The 18,100-nt window shown below is 46.2% G+C and overlaps 3 protein-coding genes across 3 annotated transcripts; 2 read left to right on the plus strand and 1 right to left on the minus strand.

The window, feature by feature from the left end:
* The first annotated feature begins 5,442 nt into the window (after nt 1–5,442).
* Nucleotides 5,443–9,538, plus strand: LOC119310505 (dirigent protein 21-like). The gene is made up of 2 exons (XM_037586238.1): nt 5,443–5,871; nt 9,290–9,538. Exons 1-2 carry the CDS (start codon nt 5,464–5,466, stop codon nt 9,536–9,538), a joined length of 657 nt encoding a protein of 218 aa, XP_037442135.1. The 5' UTR covers nt 5,443–5,463.
* A 1,279-nt stretch (nt 9,539–10,817) lies between these two features.
* LOC119312605 (dirigent protein 22-like) lies at nt 10,818–11,602 on the plus strand. The gene has a single exon (XM_037588338.1). The coding sequence runs from the start codon at nt 10,839–10,841 to the stop codon at nt 11,406–11,408; it is 570 nt and encodes a 189-aa protein (XP_037444235.1). The 5' UTR covers nt 10,818–10,838; the 3' UTR covers nt 11,409–11,602.
* Nucleotides 11,603–16,872: 5,270 nt separating this feature from the next.
* Nucleotides 16,873–17,810, minus strand: LOC119307366. The gene is made up of 4 exons (XM_037583443.1): nt 17,710–17,810; nt 17,479–17,603; nt 17,232–17,359; nt 16,873–16,969 (listed from the first exon to the last, which is right to left on the minus strand). Exons 1-4 carry the CDS (start codon nt 17,762–17,764, stop codon nt 16,873–16,875), a joined length of 405 nt encoding a protein of 134 aa, XP_037439340.1. The 5' UTR covers nt 17,765–17,810.
* Between the last annotated feature and the right edge of the window lie 290 nt (nt 17,811–18,100).

Consider the following 18,100-nt stretch of genomic DNA (forward strand, 5'->3'; position numbering starts at 1 on the left):
TTATTTATTTTATTTTGTTTCTACTTACAACAAAATACTTATTGTTGTTTTTTTCTTTTGTTTTCTGCATTATTTATTTTCTTTTGTTTTTTGCTTTATTTTTTAATTGTTTTTGCTTTTAGTTTTAGGAAAATTATAAACTTTCTGTTAGTGTCATTAGTTTTCAAATTTGAAAACACTTTTTTTGTTTTTTTGTTTTTTTTCTTGCTTTATTTATTTTATTTTGTTTCTACTTGCAACAAAATACTTATTGTTGCTATTTTTAATTATTACGAGGGCCGAACCATAAGACATTAAAGCATTTCAAATGAACTATGAAAAAGTTGAAAGTTGGCATGGTATTATAAATTGACCCACATAGCATGTGCATGTACAAAACGGACAATGGTATCATACTCGTCAGTTACAAAGTTGGCATGGTATCATCATAATAGTTGCGGGAGATAGTCTTCACTTTTTCTTCGCTTGTGTCATTTGCTTATTGCGCCGTAACCATGGATAATCTTCATCGTTTATCAGGATGCTGGGGTCAGCCTTGACTTTGAAGGGAGGAATTTCATGAAACTTTTCATAATCTTCAGACATGTCTGTCTTGTCCTCCACTCCCACGATGTCCCTTTTTCCTGAAAGAACTATGTGGCGCTTTGACTCATCGTATGATGTATTCGCTTCCTTATCTTTTCTCTTTCTCGGTCTGGTAGACATGTCCTTCACATAGATAACCTGTGCCGCATCATTGGCTAGGACGAATGGTTCGTCAGTGTACCCAAGATTTTTCAGATCCACTGTTGTCATTCCGTACTGTGGGTCTACCTGTACCCCGCCTCCTGATAGATTGACCCATTTGCACTTAAACAAAGGGACCTTAAAATCTACTCCGTAGTCAAGTTCCCATATGTCCATTATGTAACCATAATATGTGTCCTTTTCCCTCTCGGTTGTTGCATCAAAGCGGACACCGCTGTTTTGGTTGGTGCTCTTTTGATCTTGGTCAATCGTGTAAAATGTATTCCCATTTATCTCGTATCCTTTCCAAATCAATACAGCCAAAGATGGTTCCCTGGACAACAAGTACAGCTCATCACAAACAGTGTTGTCACCTCTGATACGTGCTTCCAACCAACTGCTAAAAGTCCTGATGTGTTCACATGTAATCCAGTCGTCGCACTGCTCCGGATGTTTGGAGCGCAGACTATTCTTGTGTTCATCGACATACGGGGTCACCAAGGTAGAGTTCTATAGAACTGTGTAGTGTGCTTGAGACCAAGAATATACGTCCCTGCATATTATTGAGTCCCTTCCAAGCGTGCCTTTTCCAGTCAGTCTCCCCTCATACCGCGATTTAGGGAGACCTATCTTCTTAAGGCCAGGAATGAAGTCAACACAAAACCCGATGACATCCTCTGTTTGATGTCCCATGGAGATGATTCCTTCTGGCCTAGCGCGGTTATGGACATATTTCTTTAGAATTCCCATGAACCTCTCAAAGGGGTACATATTGTGTAGAAATACGGGGCCCGGAATGACAATCTCGTCAACTAGATGAACTAGGACGTGTGTCATGATATTGAAGAAGGATGGTGGGAACACCAGCTCGAAACTGACAAGACATTGCACCACATCACTCCTTAGCCTTGGTATCATTTCTGGATCGATCACCTTCTGAGAGATTGCATTGAGGAATGCGCAGCTTCACAATGGCTAATCGGACGTTTTCCGGTAGAAGCCCCCTCAATGCAACCGGAAGCAGTTGCGTCATAATCACGTGGCAGTCATGAGACTTTAGGTTCTGAAACTTTTTGTCTGCCATATTTATTATTCCTTTTATATTAGATGAGAAGCCAGTCGGGACCTTCATACTAAGCAGACATTCAAAGAAGATTTCCTTCTCTTCTTTGGTAAGAGCATAGTTGGCAGGACCTTCATACTGCTTTGGAGGCATGCTGTCTTTTTCGTGCAAACGTTGTAGGTCTTCCCATGCCTCAGCTGTATCTTTTGTCTTCCCATACACGCCCAAGAAGCCTAGCAGATTCACGCAAAGGTTCTTCGTCACGTGCATCACGTCGATCGAAGAGCGGACCTCTAGGTCTTTCCAGTAGGGTAGGTCCCAAAATATAGATTTCTTCTTCCACATGGGTGCGTGTCCCCCAGCGTCACTCGGAACAGCTAGTGCGCCGGGACCCTTTCCAAAGATTACGTGTAAATCATTGACCATAGCAAGTACGTGATCACCGGTACGCATGGCGGGCTTCTTCCGGTGATCTGCCTCGCCTTTGAAATGCTTGCCTTTCTTTCGACATTGATGGTTGGTCGGAAGAAATCAACGATGGCCCAGGTGCACATTCTTCCTGCAGCTTGCTAGGTATATACTATCGGTGTCAAGTAAACAGTGCGTGCATGTGTGGTATCCCTTGTTTGTCTGTCCTGAAAGGTTACTGAGAGCGGGCCAATCATTGATGGTCACGAACAACAACGCCTTTAGGTTAAATTCCTCATGTTTGTGCTCATCCCACGTACGTACACCGTTTCCATTCCACAGCTGTAAAAGTTCTTCAACTAATGGCCTTAGGTACACATCAATGTCGTTGCCGAGTTGCTTAGGGCCTTGGATGAGAACTGGCATCATAATGAACTTCCCCTTCATGCACATCCAAGGAGGAAGGTTATACATACATAGAGTCACAGGCCAGGTGCTGTGATTGCTGCTCTGCTCCCCGAAAGGATTAATGCCATCCGCGCTTAAAGCAAACCATACGTTCCTTGGCTCACTTACAAACTCATCCCAGTACTTTCTCTCGATTTTTCTCCACTGCGACCCGTCAGCGGGTGCTCTCAACTTCCCGTCTTTCTTACGGTCCTCACTGTGCCATCGCATCAACTTGGCATGCTCTCCATTTCTGAACAGACGTTTCAACCGTGGTATTATAGGAGCATACCACATCACCTTCGCAGGAACCCTCTTCCTGGGGGGCTCGCCGTCAACATCACCAGGGTCATCTCGTCTGATCTTATACCGTAATGCACCGCATACTGGGCATGCGTTCAGATCCTTGTACGCACCGCGGAAGAGGATGCAGTCATTAGGGCATGCATGTATCTTCTGCACCTCCAATCCTAGAGGGCATACGACCTTCTTTGCTGCGTATGTACTGTCGGGCAATTCGTTATCTTTTGGAAGCTTCTTCTTCAATATTTTCAGTAGCTTCTCAAATCCTTTGTCAGGCACAGCATTCTCTGCCTTCCACTGCAGCAATTCCAGTACGGTACCGAGCTTTGTGTTGCCATCTTCGCAATTGGGGTACAACCCTTTTTTGTGGTCCTCTAACATGCGATCGAACTTCAGCTTCTCCTTTTGACTTACGCATTGCGTCCTTGCATCGACAATGACCCGACGGAGATCATCATCATCGGGCACATCGTCTGGTTCCTCTTGATCTTCAGCAGCTTCGCCCGTTGCAGCATCATCGTGCACATCGTCTGGTTCCTCTTGATGTTGAGTAGCATCACCGTATTCAGGGGGCACATAGTTGTCATCGTACTCTTCTTCTTCGACGTCTTCCATCATAACCCCTATTTCTCCGTGCCTCGTCCAAACATTATAGTGTGGCATGAAACCCTTGTAAAGCAGGTGGGTGTGGAGGATTTTCCGGTCAGAGTAAGACTTCGTATTCCCACATATAGGGCATGGACAACACATAAAACCATTCTGCTTGTTTGCCTCAGCCACTTCGAGAAAATCATGCACGCCCTTAATGTACTCGGAGGTGTGTCTTGAACCGTACATCCATTGCCGGTTCATCTGCGTGCATTATATATAATTAAGTGTGTCAAAAATCATTACAGAACATCATGAATAGATAATTAAGTGACCAAATTAATAGAAGTTCATCATCACATTAAAACCAAAGTACATACATAGTTCTCATCCAATAACATAAAGCTCTGCAGAGCATCTAAATTAATTAAACCATACACTGAAACTATGTAAAACATTTCAATGCGAAAACAAATGCGATCATAATCGCAACCAATGTAACAACTGATCCAACGGCATAATGATACCAAGCCTCAATATGAATGGCATATTTTCTAATCTTTCTAATCTTCAAGCGCATTGCATCCATCTTGATCTTGTGATCATCGACAACATCCGCAACATGCAACTCCAATATCATCTTCTCCTCCTTAATTTTTCTAATTTTTTCCTTCAACAAATTGTTTTCTTCTTCAACTAAATTTAACCTCTCGACAATAGGGTCGGTTGGAATTTCCGGTTCAACAACCTCCTAGATAAATAAAATCTATGTCACGTTGGTCGGCATAATTGTCATAAACAATAAATGAACCAATAGTTATGAAAAGATAATATATACCACATCTGAATCATAGACAGGACGAGGGCCGACGGGGGCGGATACCAAAACCATTGCACTATATAAAATGCAATAATAAAAGTAAGAAAATTATACAAGTATCTATATAAATATACAAGTAAGATTTTCTTTTCCTTTCAGAAAGAAGATAAGAACAAGAGGCTCACCACGGTGGTGCCGGCGATGAGATCGGCGCGGGCGATCGACGGCGGTGAAGACGGAGACGGGACGTGACGAACCGCTAAACCAAGACAAATATTGAGGAAAATGGAGCTTGGAGGTCGAGCTTGGAGAGGAGAAAGCTTAAGTAGTGTGGCTCGGGCATTCCATCGAACACCTCGTGTGCATAGGAGGTGAGCTAGAGCACCACAAAGCTCTCCCCTCGCCGGCCACGAAAAACAGAGCACTGGGAGTGCTCTGTCGCGGGCGAGGGGTAGATATAGGCAACTAATTGGTCCCGGTTCATTCCACGAACCGGGACTAAAGGGCAGCCTTTGGTCCCGGTTCACTACACCAACCTGGATCAATGGTTGTGGGCCAGGAGCGAGGGGCATTGGTCCCGGTTCGTCCCACTAACCGGAACCAATAGGTCCAGCCGAACCGGGACCAATGGCCCACGTGGCCCGGCCGGCCCCAGGGGCTCACGAACCGGGTCCAATGCCACCATTGGTCCCGGTTCTGGATTGAACCTGGACTAATGGACTGACCCGGCCTGGACCATTGCCCCCTTTTCTACTAGTGTTGCCTCCATAATTTCACCACCGACAACAGAAATCTGGTGATCCTCCACCGCTAACATTCCTCCAAAACCACAATCTAAAATCTACAACCAACATCATGACCGCTGATCCTCTGCACTGTGCTCCCCGGATCTGGTGCCTATCATCATTGGCCAAGCAAAGTATTCTTGTCCATGTTGCCCTACCACTGTCCACTCCACTTCATAGAGCAGCTTTCTCGATCGCCAATTAGAGCCCACCACGTGCCGCTTATGTTCCTTTACACTCCCTCCATCCCACTATAAATGGCAGGTGAGGTACACTTGAAAGATCGCACAAAGTCACAGACACTTACTTACTTAGCTCAAGAAATGGCCAAGGGAGTGGTGATGCTTCTTGTGCTCCTCACGGTGCTGTCAGCGGTGAGCGAAGCCCAGCAGCAGCACCGGCCCGGCCACCGGACCTTGTCCCACGGGCATCGCCGGTCCGCCGAGCCAGCCGCGCCGACGCACCTCCACTTCTACTTCCACGACACCGTGAGCGGCTCGTCTCCGTCGGCGGTGCGGGTGGTGGGTCCGGCCGACCCGTCGTCGCGAACCTTCTTTGGGATGGTGAACGTGATGGATGACCCGCTGACCGAGGTCCCGGAGCCCGACTCGGCTGTCGTTGGCCGCGCCCAAGGCCTGTACATGGGGGAGGACCAGGCGGAGCTGGGCTTCCTGCAGACCATGAACCTCGTGCTCACCTCCGGCCCCTACAACAGCAGCATGTTGGAGAACGTTGCAGAAAATAAAAAATTTCCTACTGTTTCACCAAGATCCATCTATGAGTTCATCTAAGCAACGAGTCATAGGAGAGATGCATCTACATACCACTTTGTAGATCGCGAGCGGAAGCGTTCAAAAGAACGGGGTTGAAGTAGTCGTTCTCTCGTGATCCTATCGCCGGAGATCCTAGCGCCGAACGGACGGCACCTCCGCGTTCAACACACATACGGTCAGCGTGACGTCTCCTCCGTCTTGATCCAGCAAGGGGGAAGGAGAGGTTGATGATGATCCAGCAGCACGACAACGTGGTGGTGGATGCAGCAGAACTCTGGCAGGGCTTCGCCAAGCTGCTGCGGGAGGAGGACGAGGTGTAGCAGGGGGAGGGAGGCGCCAAGACTTGGGGTGCGGCTGCCCTCCCCCCTGCCCTCCTTTATATAGGACCCCAAGGGGGGGCGCCGGTCCTGGGAGATTCAATCTCCCAAGGGGGCGGCGGCCAGGGGGGTGGAGTGCCCCCCAAGGCAAGTGGTGCCCCCCCCCACCTAGGGTTTCCAACCCTAGGCGCAGGGGGGGCAAGGGGGGGCGCACCAGCCCACTAGGGGCTGGTTCCCCTCCTACTTCAGCCCACGGGGCCCTTCAAGATAGGTGGCCCCACCCGGTGGACCCCCGGGACCCTTCCGGTGGTCCCCGTACAATACTGGGTGACCCCGAAACTTTCCTCATGGCCGAAACAACACTTCCTATATAGTTTTCTTTACCTCCGGACCATTCTGGAACTCCTCGTGACGTCCGGGATCTCATCCGGGACTCCGAACAACATTCGGTTTGCTGCATACTCATATTCATACAACCCTAGCGTCACCTAACCTTAAGTGTGTAGACCCTACGGGTTCGGGAGACATGTAGACATGACCGAGACGGCTCTCCGGTTAATAACCAACAGCGGGATCTGGATACCCATGTTGGCTCCCACATACTCCTCGATGATCTCATCGGATGAACCACGATGTCGAGGATTCAAGCAACCCCGTATACTATTCCCTTTGTCAGACTGTATGTTACTTTCCCGAGACTCGATCGTCGGTATCCCAATACCTCGTTCAGTCTCGTTACCGGCAAGTCACTTTACTCGTACCGTAATGCATGATCCCATGACCAGACACTTGGTCACTTTGAGCTCATTATGATGATGCACTACCGAGTGGGCCCAGTGATACCTCTCCGTAATACGGAGTGACAAATCCCAGTCTCGATCCGTGTCAACCCAAGAGACACTTTCGAAGATACCTGTAATGCACATTTATAGTCACCCAATTACGTTGTGACGTTTGGTACACCCAAAGCACTCCTACGGTATCCGGGAGTTACACGATCTCATGGTCTAAGGAAGAGATACTTGACATTGGAAAAGCTCTAGCAAAACGAACTACACGATCTTGTGCTATGCTTGGGATTGGGTCTTGTCCATCACATCATTCTCCTAATGATGTGATCCCGTTGTCAATGACATCTAATGTCCATAGTTAGGAAACCATGACTATCTGTTGACCAACGAGCTAGTCAACTAGAGGCTTACTAGGGACGTATTGTGGTCTATGTATTCACACGTGTATTACGATTTCTGGATAATACAATTATAGCATGAATAAAAGACAATTATCATGAACAAGGAAATATAATAATAATCCTTTTATTATTGCCTCTAGGGCATATTTCCAACAGTCTCCCACTTGCACTAGAGTCAATAATCTAGTTAGATTGTGATGAATCGAACACCCATAGAGTTCTGGTGTTGATCATGTTTTGCTCGCGAGAGAGGTTTAGTCAACGGATCTGCGACATTCAGATCCGTATGTACTTTGTAAATATCTATATCTCCATCTTGAGCATTTTCACGGATGGAGTTGAAGCGACGCTTGATGTGCCTGGTCTTCTTGTGAAACCTGGGCTCCTTGGCAAGGGCAATAGCTCCAGTGTTGTCACAGAAGAGTTTGATCGGCCCCGACGCATTGGGTATGACTCCTAGGTCGGTGATGAACTCCTTCACCCAAATTGCTTCATGCGCTGCCTCCGAGGCTGCCATGTACTCCGCTTCACATGTAGATCCTGCCACGACGCTCTGCTTGCAGCTGCACCAGCTTACTGCTCCACCATTCAACATATACACGTATCCGGTTTGTGACTTAGAGTCATCCAGATCTGTGTCGAAGCTAGCGTCGATGTAACCCTTTACGACGAGCTCTTCGTCACCTCCATAAACGAGAAACATGTCCTTTGTCCTTTTTAGGTACTTCAGGACATTCTTGACCGCTGTCCAGTGTTCCTTGCCGGGATTACTTTGGTACCTTCCTACCAAACTTACGGCAAGGTTTACATCAGGTCTGGTACACAGCATGTCATACATAATAGATCCTATGGCTGAGGCATAGGGGATGACGCTCATCTCTTCTTTATCTTTTGCCGTGGTCGGGCATTGAGCCGAGCTCAATCTTACACCTTGCAGTACAGGCAAGAACCCTTTCTTGGACTGATCCATTTTGAACTTCTTCAAAATCTTATCAAGGTATGTGCTTTGTGAAAGACCTATGAGGCGTCTCGATCTATCCCTATAGATCTTGATGCCTAATGTGTAAGCAGCTTCTCCAAGTTCTGTCATTAAAAAACACTTATTCAAGTAGGCCTTAATGCTGTCCAAGAATTCTATATCATTTCCCATCAAAAGTATGTCATCTACATATAATATGAGAAATGCTACAGAGCTCCCACTCACTTTCTTGTAAACGCAGGCTTCTTCATAAGTCTGCATAAACCCAAACGCTTTGATCATCTCATCAAAGCGAATGTTCCAACTCCGAGATGCTTGCACCAGCCCATAAATGGATCGCTGGAGCTTGCACACTTTGTTAGCATTCATAGGATCGACAAAACCTTCCGGCTGCATGATATACAGCTCTTCCTTAAGATAACCGTTAAGGAATACCGTTTTGACGTCCATCTGCCATATCTCATAATCATAGTATGCGGCAATTGCTAACATGATTCGGACGGACTTCAGCTTGGCTACGGGAGAGAAAGTCTCATCGTAGTCAATCCCTTGAACTTGCCGATAACCCTTAGCGACAAGTCGAGCTTTATAGATGGTGACATTACCATCTGCGTCCGTCTTCTTCTTAAAGATCCATTTGTTTTCTATCGCTCGCCGATCATCGGGCAAGTCAGTCAAAGTCCATACTTTGTTTTCATACATGGATTCTATCTCGGATTGCATGGCTTCTAGCCATTTGTTGGAATCTGGGCCCGCCATCGCTTCTTCATAGTTGGAATCTGGGCTCTCCGGTGGGCTTCATGGCGGTCGTGGTGGCTTCCTCTTAGTAGTGTGGGTGGCAAGAGGTGTAGCGGCGGGTAGCTCGGGTGCGCTCTCTGTCATTGGCAGTGGAGACACCCCGATCCATACCTGGGGATTGGACCTCATCGCGCGTGTCCTGAAGACCTGATGGTGACACGGTGGAGCTGCCGAGCGAAAGCTCCGCATTTTGTTGCCGACGACGGCGACGCCCGCAGGCGCCGCTCTCTTCCTGAAGACGTCGTTGTGGTGCTCCTCTTCGTGTCAGGGTTCCCGGTGAAAACCCTTGTCCATGGTGGACTTGGCAGCTGCGTCGCTTCGCGTCGTTTTCCCTCCTGAGGGTGCTTTTGTGGAGCTTAGGTGTTTAGGTTGTTGCTTGGTGTTGTACCTTGATCTTGATGTGCTCTCTTTTAGTAGCGTAGTCGTGTGCGTCTTGCGTGGACCGGTGATACTGGGATCGGCATTTGAGGGCTACCCACTCACCTTGTATTGTTCGGCCGTGTACTATGTTCACCTGATATGATTGTTTCACCTTTTCTTTCTTTTTGGTGCGATTGGATTTGAGAAACAGACACTAGCTAGTGCACCTGACCTGGGCAAGCACGAGTGCAACTGATATGATTGTTTCACATTTCTCTTCTTTTTGCTGCCATTGAATTGGAGACACTACTAGCTAGTGCATCTGGGTTCTGGGGGCAAGCACGACCGTGTCCAGCCCTACGTCCACTGCCACGGGACATGCACGGGTGCTTTTCAGTTTTCTCAGTTCCGGTTGCTCGGCGTGGAAGCCAAGCACCACAGGATGTCAGGGTCGGTCTACAAACTACTTTCCTTTTTTCGGTAAAGAGTCTACAAAATACTATAGAATTTCCATCCAATAAAAAGCTATGGATTGTGGTAAGGACCATTGTCACGTCTCATGGATGTTTCTGCCGAGATTTTCTTTGTTGTGGCCACCAACCGTGAGGTTTGATTAAGAAAACGACGCTCGCCGACCATCTGTTACTACGTCTCATGGCAAAAAATGTCCGCAATTTCAACATGCACTATCGCTAACTCCAAGTACTACAACGGTAGAAATGCCTTCCCAAGAGTGCGCCATGACTCTTATTTTGGTCACCTCATGATCATCGATCTAATCAGTGGAAGTTCCATATCATCGATGTAATGGTGGGGTCTACTTAACCCCACTACGGATGAATAACATCCCGTGCCAAAAGTGCCAAGTACGCACCCATGACCCATCCATCCTTCAAACGCAAAAGCGTGAAGATGTACAATTGGATTCCCATATGTTGTTGATTTCCGCCTCCATGGTTTCGCCACCGACAACAGAAATCTGGTGATCCTCCACCGCTAACATTCCTCCAAAACCACATCTAAAATCTACAAGCAACATCATACCCGTTGATCCTCTGCATTGTGCTCCACGGGTCAGGTGCCTATCACCTCTGGCCAAGCAAAGTATTGTCCATGTTGTCCAACCCACTTCATAGAGCAGCTTTCTGGATCGCCAATTAGAGCCCACCACGTGTCGCTTATGTTCCTTTACACTCCCTCCATCCCACTATAAATGGCAGGTGAGGTACACTCGAAAGATCGCACAAAGTCACAGACACCTACTTACTTAGCTCAAAAAATGGCAAAGGGAGCGGTGATGCTTCTTCTGCTCCTCACGGTGCTGTCAGCGGTGAGCGAAGCCCAGCAGCGGCACCGGCCCGGCCACCGGACCTTGTCCCACGGGCATCGCCGGTCCGCCGAGCCAGCCGCGCCGACGCACCTCCACTTCTACTTCCACGACACCGTGAGCGGCTCGTCTCCGTCGGCGGTGCGGGTGGTGGGTCCGGCCGACCCGTCGTCGCGAACCTTCTTCGGGATGGTGAACGTGATGGATGACCCGCTGACCGAGGGCCCGGAGCCCGACTCGGCTGCCGTCGGCCGCGCCCAGGGCCTGTACATGGGGGCGGACCAGGCGGAGCTGGGCTTCCTGCAGACCATGAACCTCGTGCTCACCTCCGGCCCCTACAACGGCAGCACGCTCGCCGTGCTCGGGCGCAACTGCCCGCTCACCGACGTCCGCGAGATGCCCGTCGTCGGCGGCACCGGCGCCTTCCGCTTCGCCCGCGGGTACGCGCAGGCCCGCACCCACTGGCTCGACTTCAAGACCGGCGACGCCACCGTCGAATACGACGTCTACGTCATGCACTAGCATGATAATGTTTCAAGGGCTTTTTTTTACTTTCGGCCATGCTTTGAGATTTGGGTGTTCTTTTCTTGTGTCCTAAATATCGGTGCCTTTAACTTGGGTTAATTGTCTGGCAAGTTGCAAGAATAAAGGGACCTATGTGAAACAGCGAAAGGCGTATACTTTTTCTTATTATTAGTTAAACTTTTTTTCCATCTTTTTGCTCGAGAGATGCAAAAGCCTTGTATTTTGAACTTTTGATGAATTGATGTGTAAGATCAAAGACGCAAATTCGCGGGGCACACACCTGCAAGCCCTGCCCGGCCGCTCGATTACCTCGCAATTCCCGAAGTAGTTGGATCCCGTAGGAGGGCATACTAAGTTCTAAGTTTCACTCGTTGAAATGTACGATTTTCCATCTCAAACTTACGATTTTCTCGCACGCCTTTACAAAGTTTTATAGATAAATTTTTATGACATTTCTTTTGTCAGTTACAGGCACAAATATCGTGATTTCATCGGTCGCACGTACTAAGTTTCAAGAGTGGAAACTTAACATTTATTTTCAAGATTTGTCAAAAATTATTAAAAAATTGGATCTTATTTGAAAGTCCTCATCAAGAGAAACACGAATACGAAAAGAAAACTTAATTTGAACTTTTCGTTCAAAAAATATATAAGTTCGAAAATCAGAATCCAAAAATAAAAGCATGCCTGAGGGACTGCATGCTGTGAGACGTGTGAGCCACACATCCTCGTCCAGATCAAAGAAGGGTAACGTCCGATGGTTACAACACGGCTTCTCTTGCCGGTAGACACTGACATCGCCTAAAGCAATGTCGCAAGGCCTCTCGATTGCCTTGTCATTGTTTGTTCAGAAACTAATAATTTCAAATATTATGGAGAAACCGACTTCTTACAGATCATTAGCTCACTACTATCTTCATTTCACAATGTAGTGTATATTTTGAAGTAAAATACACGTATGGTCCTTGAACTTGGTGGCGTTGCCCACAATGATCCTCAAATTCAGAAAATGCTTCAATACGGTCCCAAAAGTTGAGAATACTGCTTCAATACGGTCCTTAAATTTGGCGAACCAATCCTGGGATTCGTCTCACACACCTTTTGTGTGCACCGCGCACAAGGGATTTTTGCTGAAAACCGCTATAGAGTTTATTTAATTACATAAAAAAATAAGATTAGAAATGTGAGTCTCACATGTCAATATGGGAGTGATTTTCTCGGAATTCCGACATTATCCGGTTTAAATAATGGTGCGATGAGTGCAAAAATATCACTCATCACCTCACGCAAATGCAATCTAGGCCTAGTCACGCCAAGCGGGAATGGTTTTACCATGTGGATGCATGTGCATGGAGATATTGGCCTACTATATTTCATCGATGCATCCAATAAGTTGCATCTGATGTATTTACACTAATGAGAGCAGGGCAAGGAGACAGGACTCTAATATATTGTACTAGACACAACCGTTCAACCAATGCACGCATTTTTTCACTCCTTGTGCAACGGTTGAATCGTCGATCAACCCACATGATATTAGACGTGGTAGTAATGAAATGCCTCAAACGAGATTTATTAGAGAAGGAGGATCAAACTCCGGGGTCTGAAACAACATAGTATCTTGCTTTACCTTCTGTAATTAGGACTGACCTAATGGTTATAAAAATGAAACATGGTATTCCTAGTGACAGAAAGGGGGGTATTCACATGTCTATATATGCTCGTTTTTATGTGTCTCCATATTTTTGGGAGATGTTACGAACCTATGAACAAGAACCCCCTTCAAACAAAATACCCACGTCAAACATGCATTGCGTACATAAAACGCTAGCAAGTATTCTTATTTTCCCAACATGGCGAATCAAAGGCCAACATGCCAAACATGGCGAATCAAAGGCACTAAGTACCTATGGCACATATAGAGGATATACATGACACTCACATGCATTTAGTACTTCACAATATTTTCTCAGATGTGGCGAATCAAATCTCGGGGTATAGTTGACACATGTCGCTGGCAGCCAATTATCGCCTTGAATGAAGTTCTGGTCAGTGCATTCTAGAACACCGCAGCCAGGGCATCGAAGAAGAAATCAATGGACCCTTCGATCTAGCATTCGTGGTAAATCTGCCTATGATCCTTGGCGTAAAGGGTGTCCTGGTAGCCGAGGATGGCGCACAGTTAGACAACAGACATGTCAGACTTGGACAAGAGTGTCGCTACCTGGTGCTTTGGGGGCTCCTACCATGTTTTCAATTGTCATGTCGTGGGCGATGAAGCCTTGCCCTAGAATTATAACTCGAAGCTCACAAGCTAAACAAGTAGCTCATGACTCGTCTCAAAATCCTTGGCTAATGAGTCAAGCTGAGTTTTAATCTGAGCTCGTTAACAAAATGAGTTTAACGAGTCGAGCAAACGAGTTACTTGTTTAACTCTTAAAGCTTGTTAATCAGAAGGAACATAAGTTAAGATCAATATTGTAGTTGATTGTTGTCATTTGTGGCGTGCAATATGTGCCCCTTTGGCGTAATGTTTTTATCGTTATGACTTGTGAAGAAAAACCAGGTGTTAATTTATATATATATTATTACATGTATAATAAATATAGTTTGGTGTGCACATTTTACAATATTTACTCGCAGTTTAGGTTAACCGAGTCAAAATTTGAGCTTGTTATGATAATGAATCAAGCTAAGCTAACTCATTATCCTAACAAGCTCTAGCGTGTCGAGCCGAACCATCTCGGATCGAATCGGCTGCTATTGGTCGAGCACACAAGTGAAGTTGTGCATGCATGTTGGCATGCATACAAGTATATTGTTGGGTGTGACACAAGCTCAGTGGACTAAGATTTTGTTTAGGTAATTGATCACATGAATAACTCTGTCGATCACATACATCTCTACACCTTCCATCAAGGTTTTTCATTGGCTGCATCTGAGAGCTGGCATGTGAGGGCATTTTCAATAGTTGTAAGATAAGTGTTGATAGAATTTTCCAGATAGGAATATTTTGGGATGTGGCATAGAATAAACGAGGCGAGAGAGTAGGGTTGTAAGTACATGAACCAACAACCCTTGCATAAGCTCCAAAGTGGAATGAGATTTCAAGATTATAAATACTCTCAACTCTCACTGGAGACACTACATACACTCTATTAGAGTAGTTGTATGATGAGTTGTTGACTGATGACATGGCTACTTTTACCAACAAACTATTAGAAATGACCTAGGAGAGTGCATGGAGGGTGAGATGGAAGGATTAATGTGAGCAGATTAATATATGGCTTGGTTCAAAAGAAGTGGACCTTGTGGTGGAGACTGATTGTGCTGAAGCCGAGCAATTAATTTCGGCATCCCAACAAGATTATTCTGCTCACATGCATAGAGTTATGGAGATCAGTTGTTGTTATCTCAAGAAAGGAGGATCATATAGTTAAGATCAAGTGTAATGTAAATTTAGCTAGTCATACCCTTGCTCAAATGGGGAGCATGCAACAATGTACTGCTTGTTGGCCGCATACGTCCCCCAATGAGATTGCGAGCATCGTTGCCACTGATTGTAATCACATTACCTGATGAATGAAATTTCCTTTCCCGCAAAAAAAAAGTCGCCCTCGGGTCTAATGAACCCGTATGGAGGGAATATGTTTATTCCCTGAAGGTCGGTTTCTGGTTTGTTTCTCGTAGTGGATTGGGCTGCACCACACGACAAGACCTATCATAATGCTTGTGGTTTTATTTTGTCTTTTGGGCTGAGCTTGCCACTACATATGTTATGTTCTGCCTTTTTTGGCTTGGCTCTTCTTGCCTAGGCTGGTGTTTCTTTGATCTTTTCCTTTTTCTGAAACAAAAGCAGTGGGTTAGGTCTTACCATTTGGGAGCTCCTATGTGACTGACACATTAAGTGTCAAAATGCTAGTGTTAGGTGCAGGCATGCCCGGTCCGGCCCATGGGGAAAGTATCCGGTGCACCAGACGCCGCAGCGTGTTAAATATGCTTTAAAAAATCTGAAAATAATTGTTGGGCATTGGCATAATATTGGTCTATATTGTTGCAAAAATTCCAACCAAATTTAAAACATTGGAAGATATACAAAAATGATAATTTTAGCATCACTGTGATAATGGGCCAAATGTAAAGCCCAACTTCTGTTCTGTACTATTCGATGTTGATTTTGTGACTTTTGTACCTCAAGCAATATTTCAAATTTTGAGTTCAAATTTGGCGACAACATAGACTCATTTTGTGTGAATGTGTTAATTTTTTCCAAAAAAAAAAATGAAATTTTTTTATTATGCTACAGGCGTCCGGTGCACCGGTAGCACCACAAGTACCGGTACACAAGATACTTTCCCAGCAAACTCGCTTAGCCATCGCTCCTGCTGGGTTTTTGGTTCTTTCTTTGCTTTTTTTAGTTTATAATTTTAGGGGTCAAGAAAACAATATTTTTTAAATGAATACTTTTACAAAAATTGAACATACTTTATAAAATGCAAACAGTTTTTGCAAAAGTGAGGAAAATTTTCCACAACATTATTTTTTACTTTTTCAAAATTCTGAATGTTTTTCTTGCAAATTTGCAAGCATTTTTTAAAAATCATAAAATAAATCCCAACATTTATTGACATATTTTACATAAGGCTAATCTTTTTCGAACCTAATTTCAAACTGTGAACATTTCTTAGATGCGAATATATTTAAAATTGTAGAGCATTTTCAAAACACAAACATTTTAAAAATCTATTTTTTTTAATAAAAAGTAAAGAAAAATGGTAAATTCAAAAATATAAAACTGAAACAAAACCGGATCGAACCTTCTAAGTTCCCAAAACCTATAGAAAAAGAGGCGTACAGGAACCTTATGGAATGTTCACAAAACCTGAATGCATTAGTGTGTATTCTAGCTAGCGCTCTCGTCGCTTCGTCCGGAGGCGACGAACGGACGTGAGACAGAGTCGACGCACGCGGGGTCGACCTCGACAGCGGGGAGGTGACGACGGTCGTGCCGCCTTTAACGTTGTCCTCGGGCGCCGGCTTCTTCTGCTGCCTCCAGAAGGCCTCCACGTCGTCCTTGGTGAGCCACCGGTTCCTCATGAAACGAACTGCATATATAGACGCGGTTGTACGATCGTGCGGATCTGATGTTTATCATCCAATTGACTGGTGGTTAGTCGCTTCCAATCGACTGGTGCATCTCGATTTAGTCTCGAATTTTGTTTTTGGTACTATCTGAGATGCCAAATACAGAAAGTGACGTGTACACATAGTATATCTCCAAGGTTACATGAACGACAATACAGAAAGTGACATGCCACATGCTACAGAGATCAAACATTAGCAAAGCCACCACTCCAAGTAGTACTGTACGTAGTATATCTACACGGCTGGTACGTAGTACTGTACGTATTTACAGGGATAGTACAAAGCTAACTTAGCAAAGTAATTAAAGAGATGATGATCAGACGGCGGCGGCGGCGCCTTGCCTAACGCCTGCTCCCTCGCGCTTCGGCGGCGGCGGCGGCTCGTTGAGGAACGCCCAGCTGCTCCTCGTCCACCTGCATGCACACAACCACAACCAGCCGTACGTCATCGATACATGTACACATGGATCCATGCATGCTATGAATATGTTCATGTAATATGTATGAACTCAACAAGCTCATTTCGCAAACAGAAAAGACTCAAGAAGCTCATGCTAGGTAAGGTACGTTACGTACCAGCCGTACGTGATCGATACATGTACACATGGATCCATGCATGTTATGAATATGTTCATGTGTGAACTCAATAACCTCATGCTAGGTAAGCTATACGTACCAATCGCGGCTCGCGCTGGGGCTAGCGGCAGCCTCGCCGTCACCGTCCACGCTAGTAGTCATCACCGGCGGCGACGAACGGACATGAGACAGAGTCGACGGACGCGGGGTCGACCTCGGGTTCCCCTTCTAATTAACCAACACATGCAAGCAGAGTAAAAAAAATCAAGTACGCATTTGACAAGCTTGATAAAGGAGCCCGATGCAAATCCGACGGATGCACGCATGCATGCGAACCGGTTACGTACGAGGGGAGAGGAGGCGACGACGGTCTCGCCGCCGTCGACGTTGCCCTCCGGCGCCGGCTTCTTGTGCTGCCTCCAGAAGGCCTCCACCTCGTCCTTGGTCAGCGACCGGTTCCTCATAAAACGAACTGCATACATACATGGATGCCATAACAGAAGACAAATTATGAATCTTGCAACGTGATGTTGCATGCACTACGGATGGTGGATGGCTGTACACGGCGGACGTAGTACCTTTGAGGTCGTCGTCGAGCGCATGGGAGCTCCAGCCAGCCATGAGAGAGCCCATATCGACGTAGCTAGCAATTAACTTGATCGACGAGCATGCATACGAGTGATCGATGGATCGGTGGTGATAAGCCTCAGCGGACAGCATGCCCTTTTATACGCGCTAGAAAGCATCCATGGATAAGTTTGAGCTGTCCAAGCACGTAGCTGGCGCACACCGTCGTCTCCCAGTGCTGCGTGTCTGCCATGCACGCGCCTGCGAGTCAGTGCGTGCGTGCATGCATGCTGCGTATGTGTGCGGCTCCTTTTGTCGTCAACCTCTCGAACGATCGTCATGTCCGTCGGTCGGTCTCTAGTAGAGCCGCAGGTCATCGTTATCGGCAGCGTTGGACGCTAG

This window comes from Triticum dicoccoides, chromosome 5B, assembly GCF_002162155.2.
Source record: "Triticum dicoccoides isolate Atlit2015 ecotype Zavitan chromosome 5B, WEW_v2.0, whole genome shotgun sequence".
NCBI classification, from domain to species: Eukaryota; Viridiplantae; Streptophyta; class Magnoliopsida; order Poales; family Poaceae; genus Triticum; species Triticum dicoccoides.

What these genes read in the sequence shown, in the direction of transcription:
- LOC119310505 (XM_037586238.1), top strand. Translation starts at nt 5,464, where the DNA reads ATGGCCAAGGGAGTGGTGATGCTTCTTGTGCTCCTCACGGTGCTGTCA. An exon ending in ACAGCAGCATGTTGGAGAAC is followed by an intron (nt 5,872 to 9,289) that starts GTTGCAGAAAAT and finishes TGTCATTGGCAG; the next exon opens with TGGAGACACCCCGATCCATA.
- LOC119312605 (XM_037588338.1), top strand. Translation starts at nt 10,839, where the DNA reads ATGGCAAAGGGAGCGGTGATGCTTCTTCTGCTCCTCACGGTGCTGTCA.
- LOC119307366 (XM_037583443.1), bottom strand. Translation starts at nt 17,764, where the DNA reads ATGGGCTCTCTCATGGCTGGCTGGAGCTCCCATGCGCTCGACGACGAC. An exon ending in GCTCGACGACGACCTCAAAG is followed by an intron (nt 17,604 to 17,709) that starts GTACTACGTCCG and finishes GTATGTATGCAG; the next exon opens with TTCGTTTTATGAGGAACCGG. An exon ending in CCCAGCGCGAGCCGCGATTG is followed by an intron (nt 16,970 to 17,231) that starts GTACGTATAGCT and finishes GTGTGCATGCAG; the next exon opens with GTGGACGAGGAGCAGCTGGG.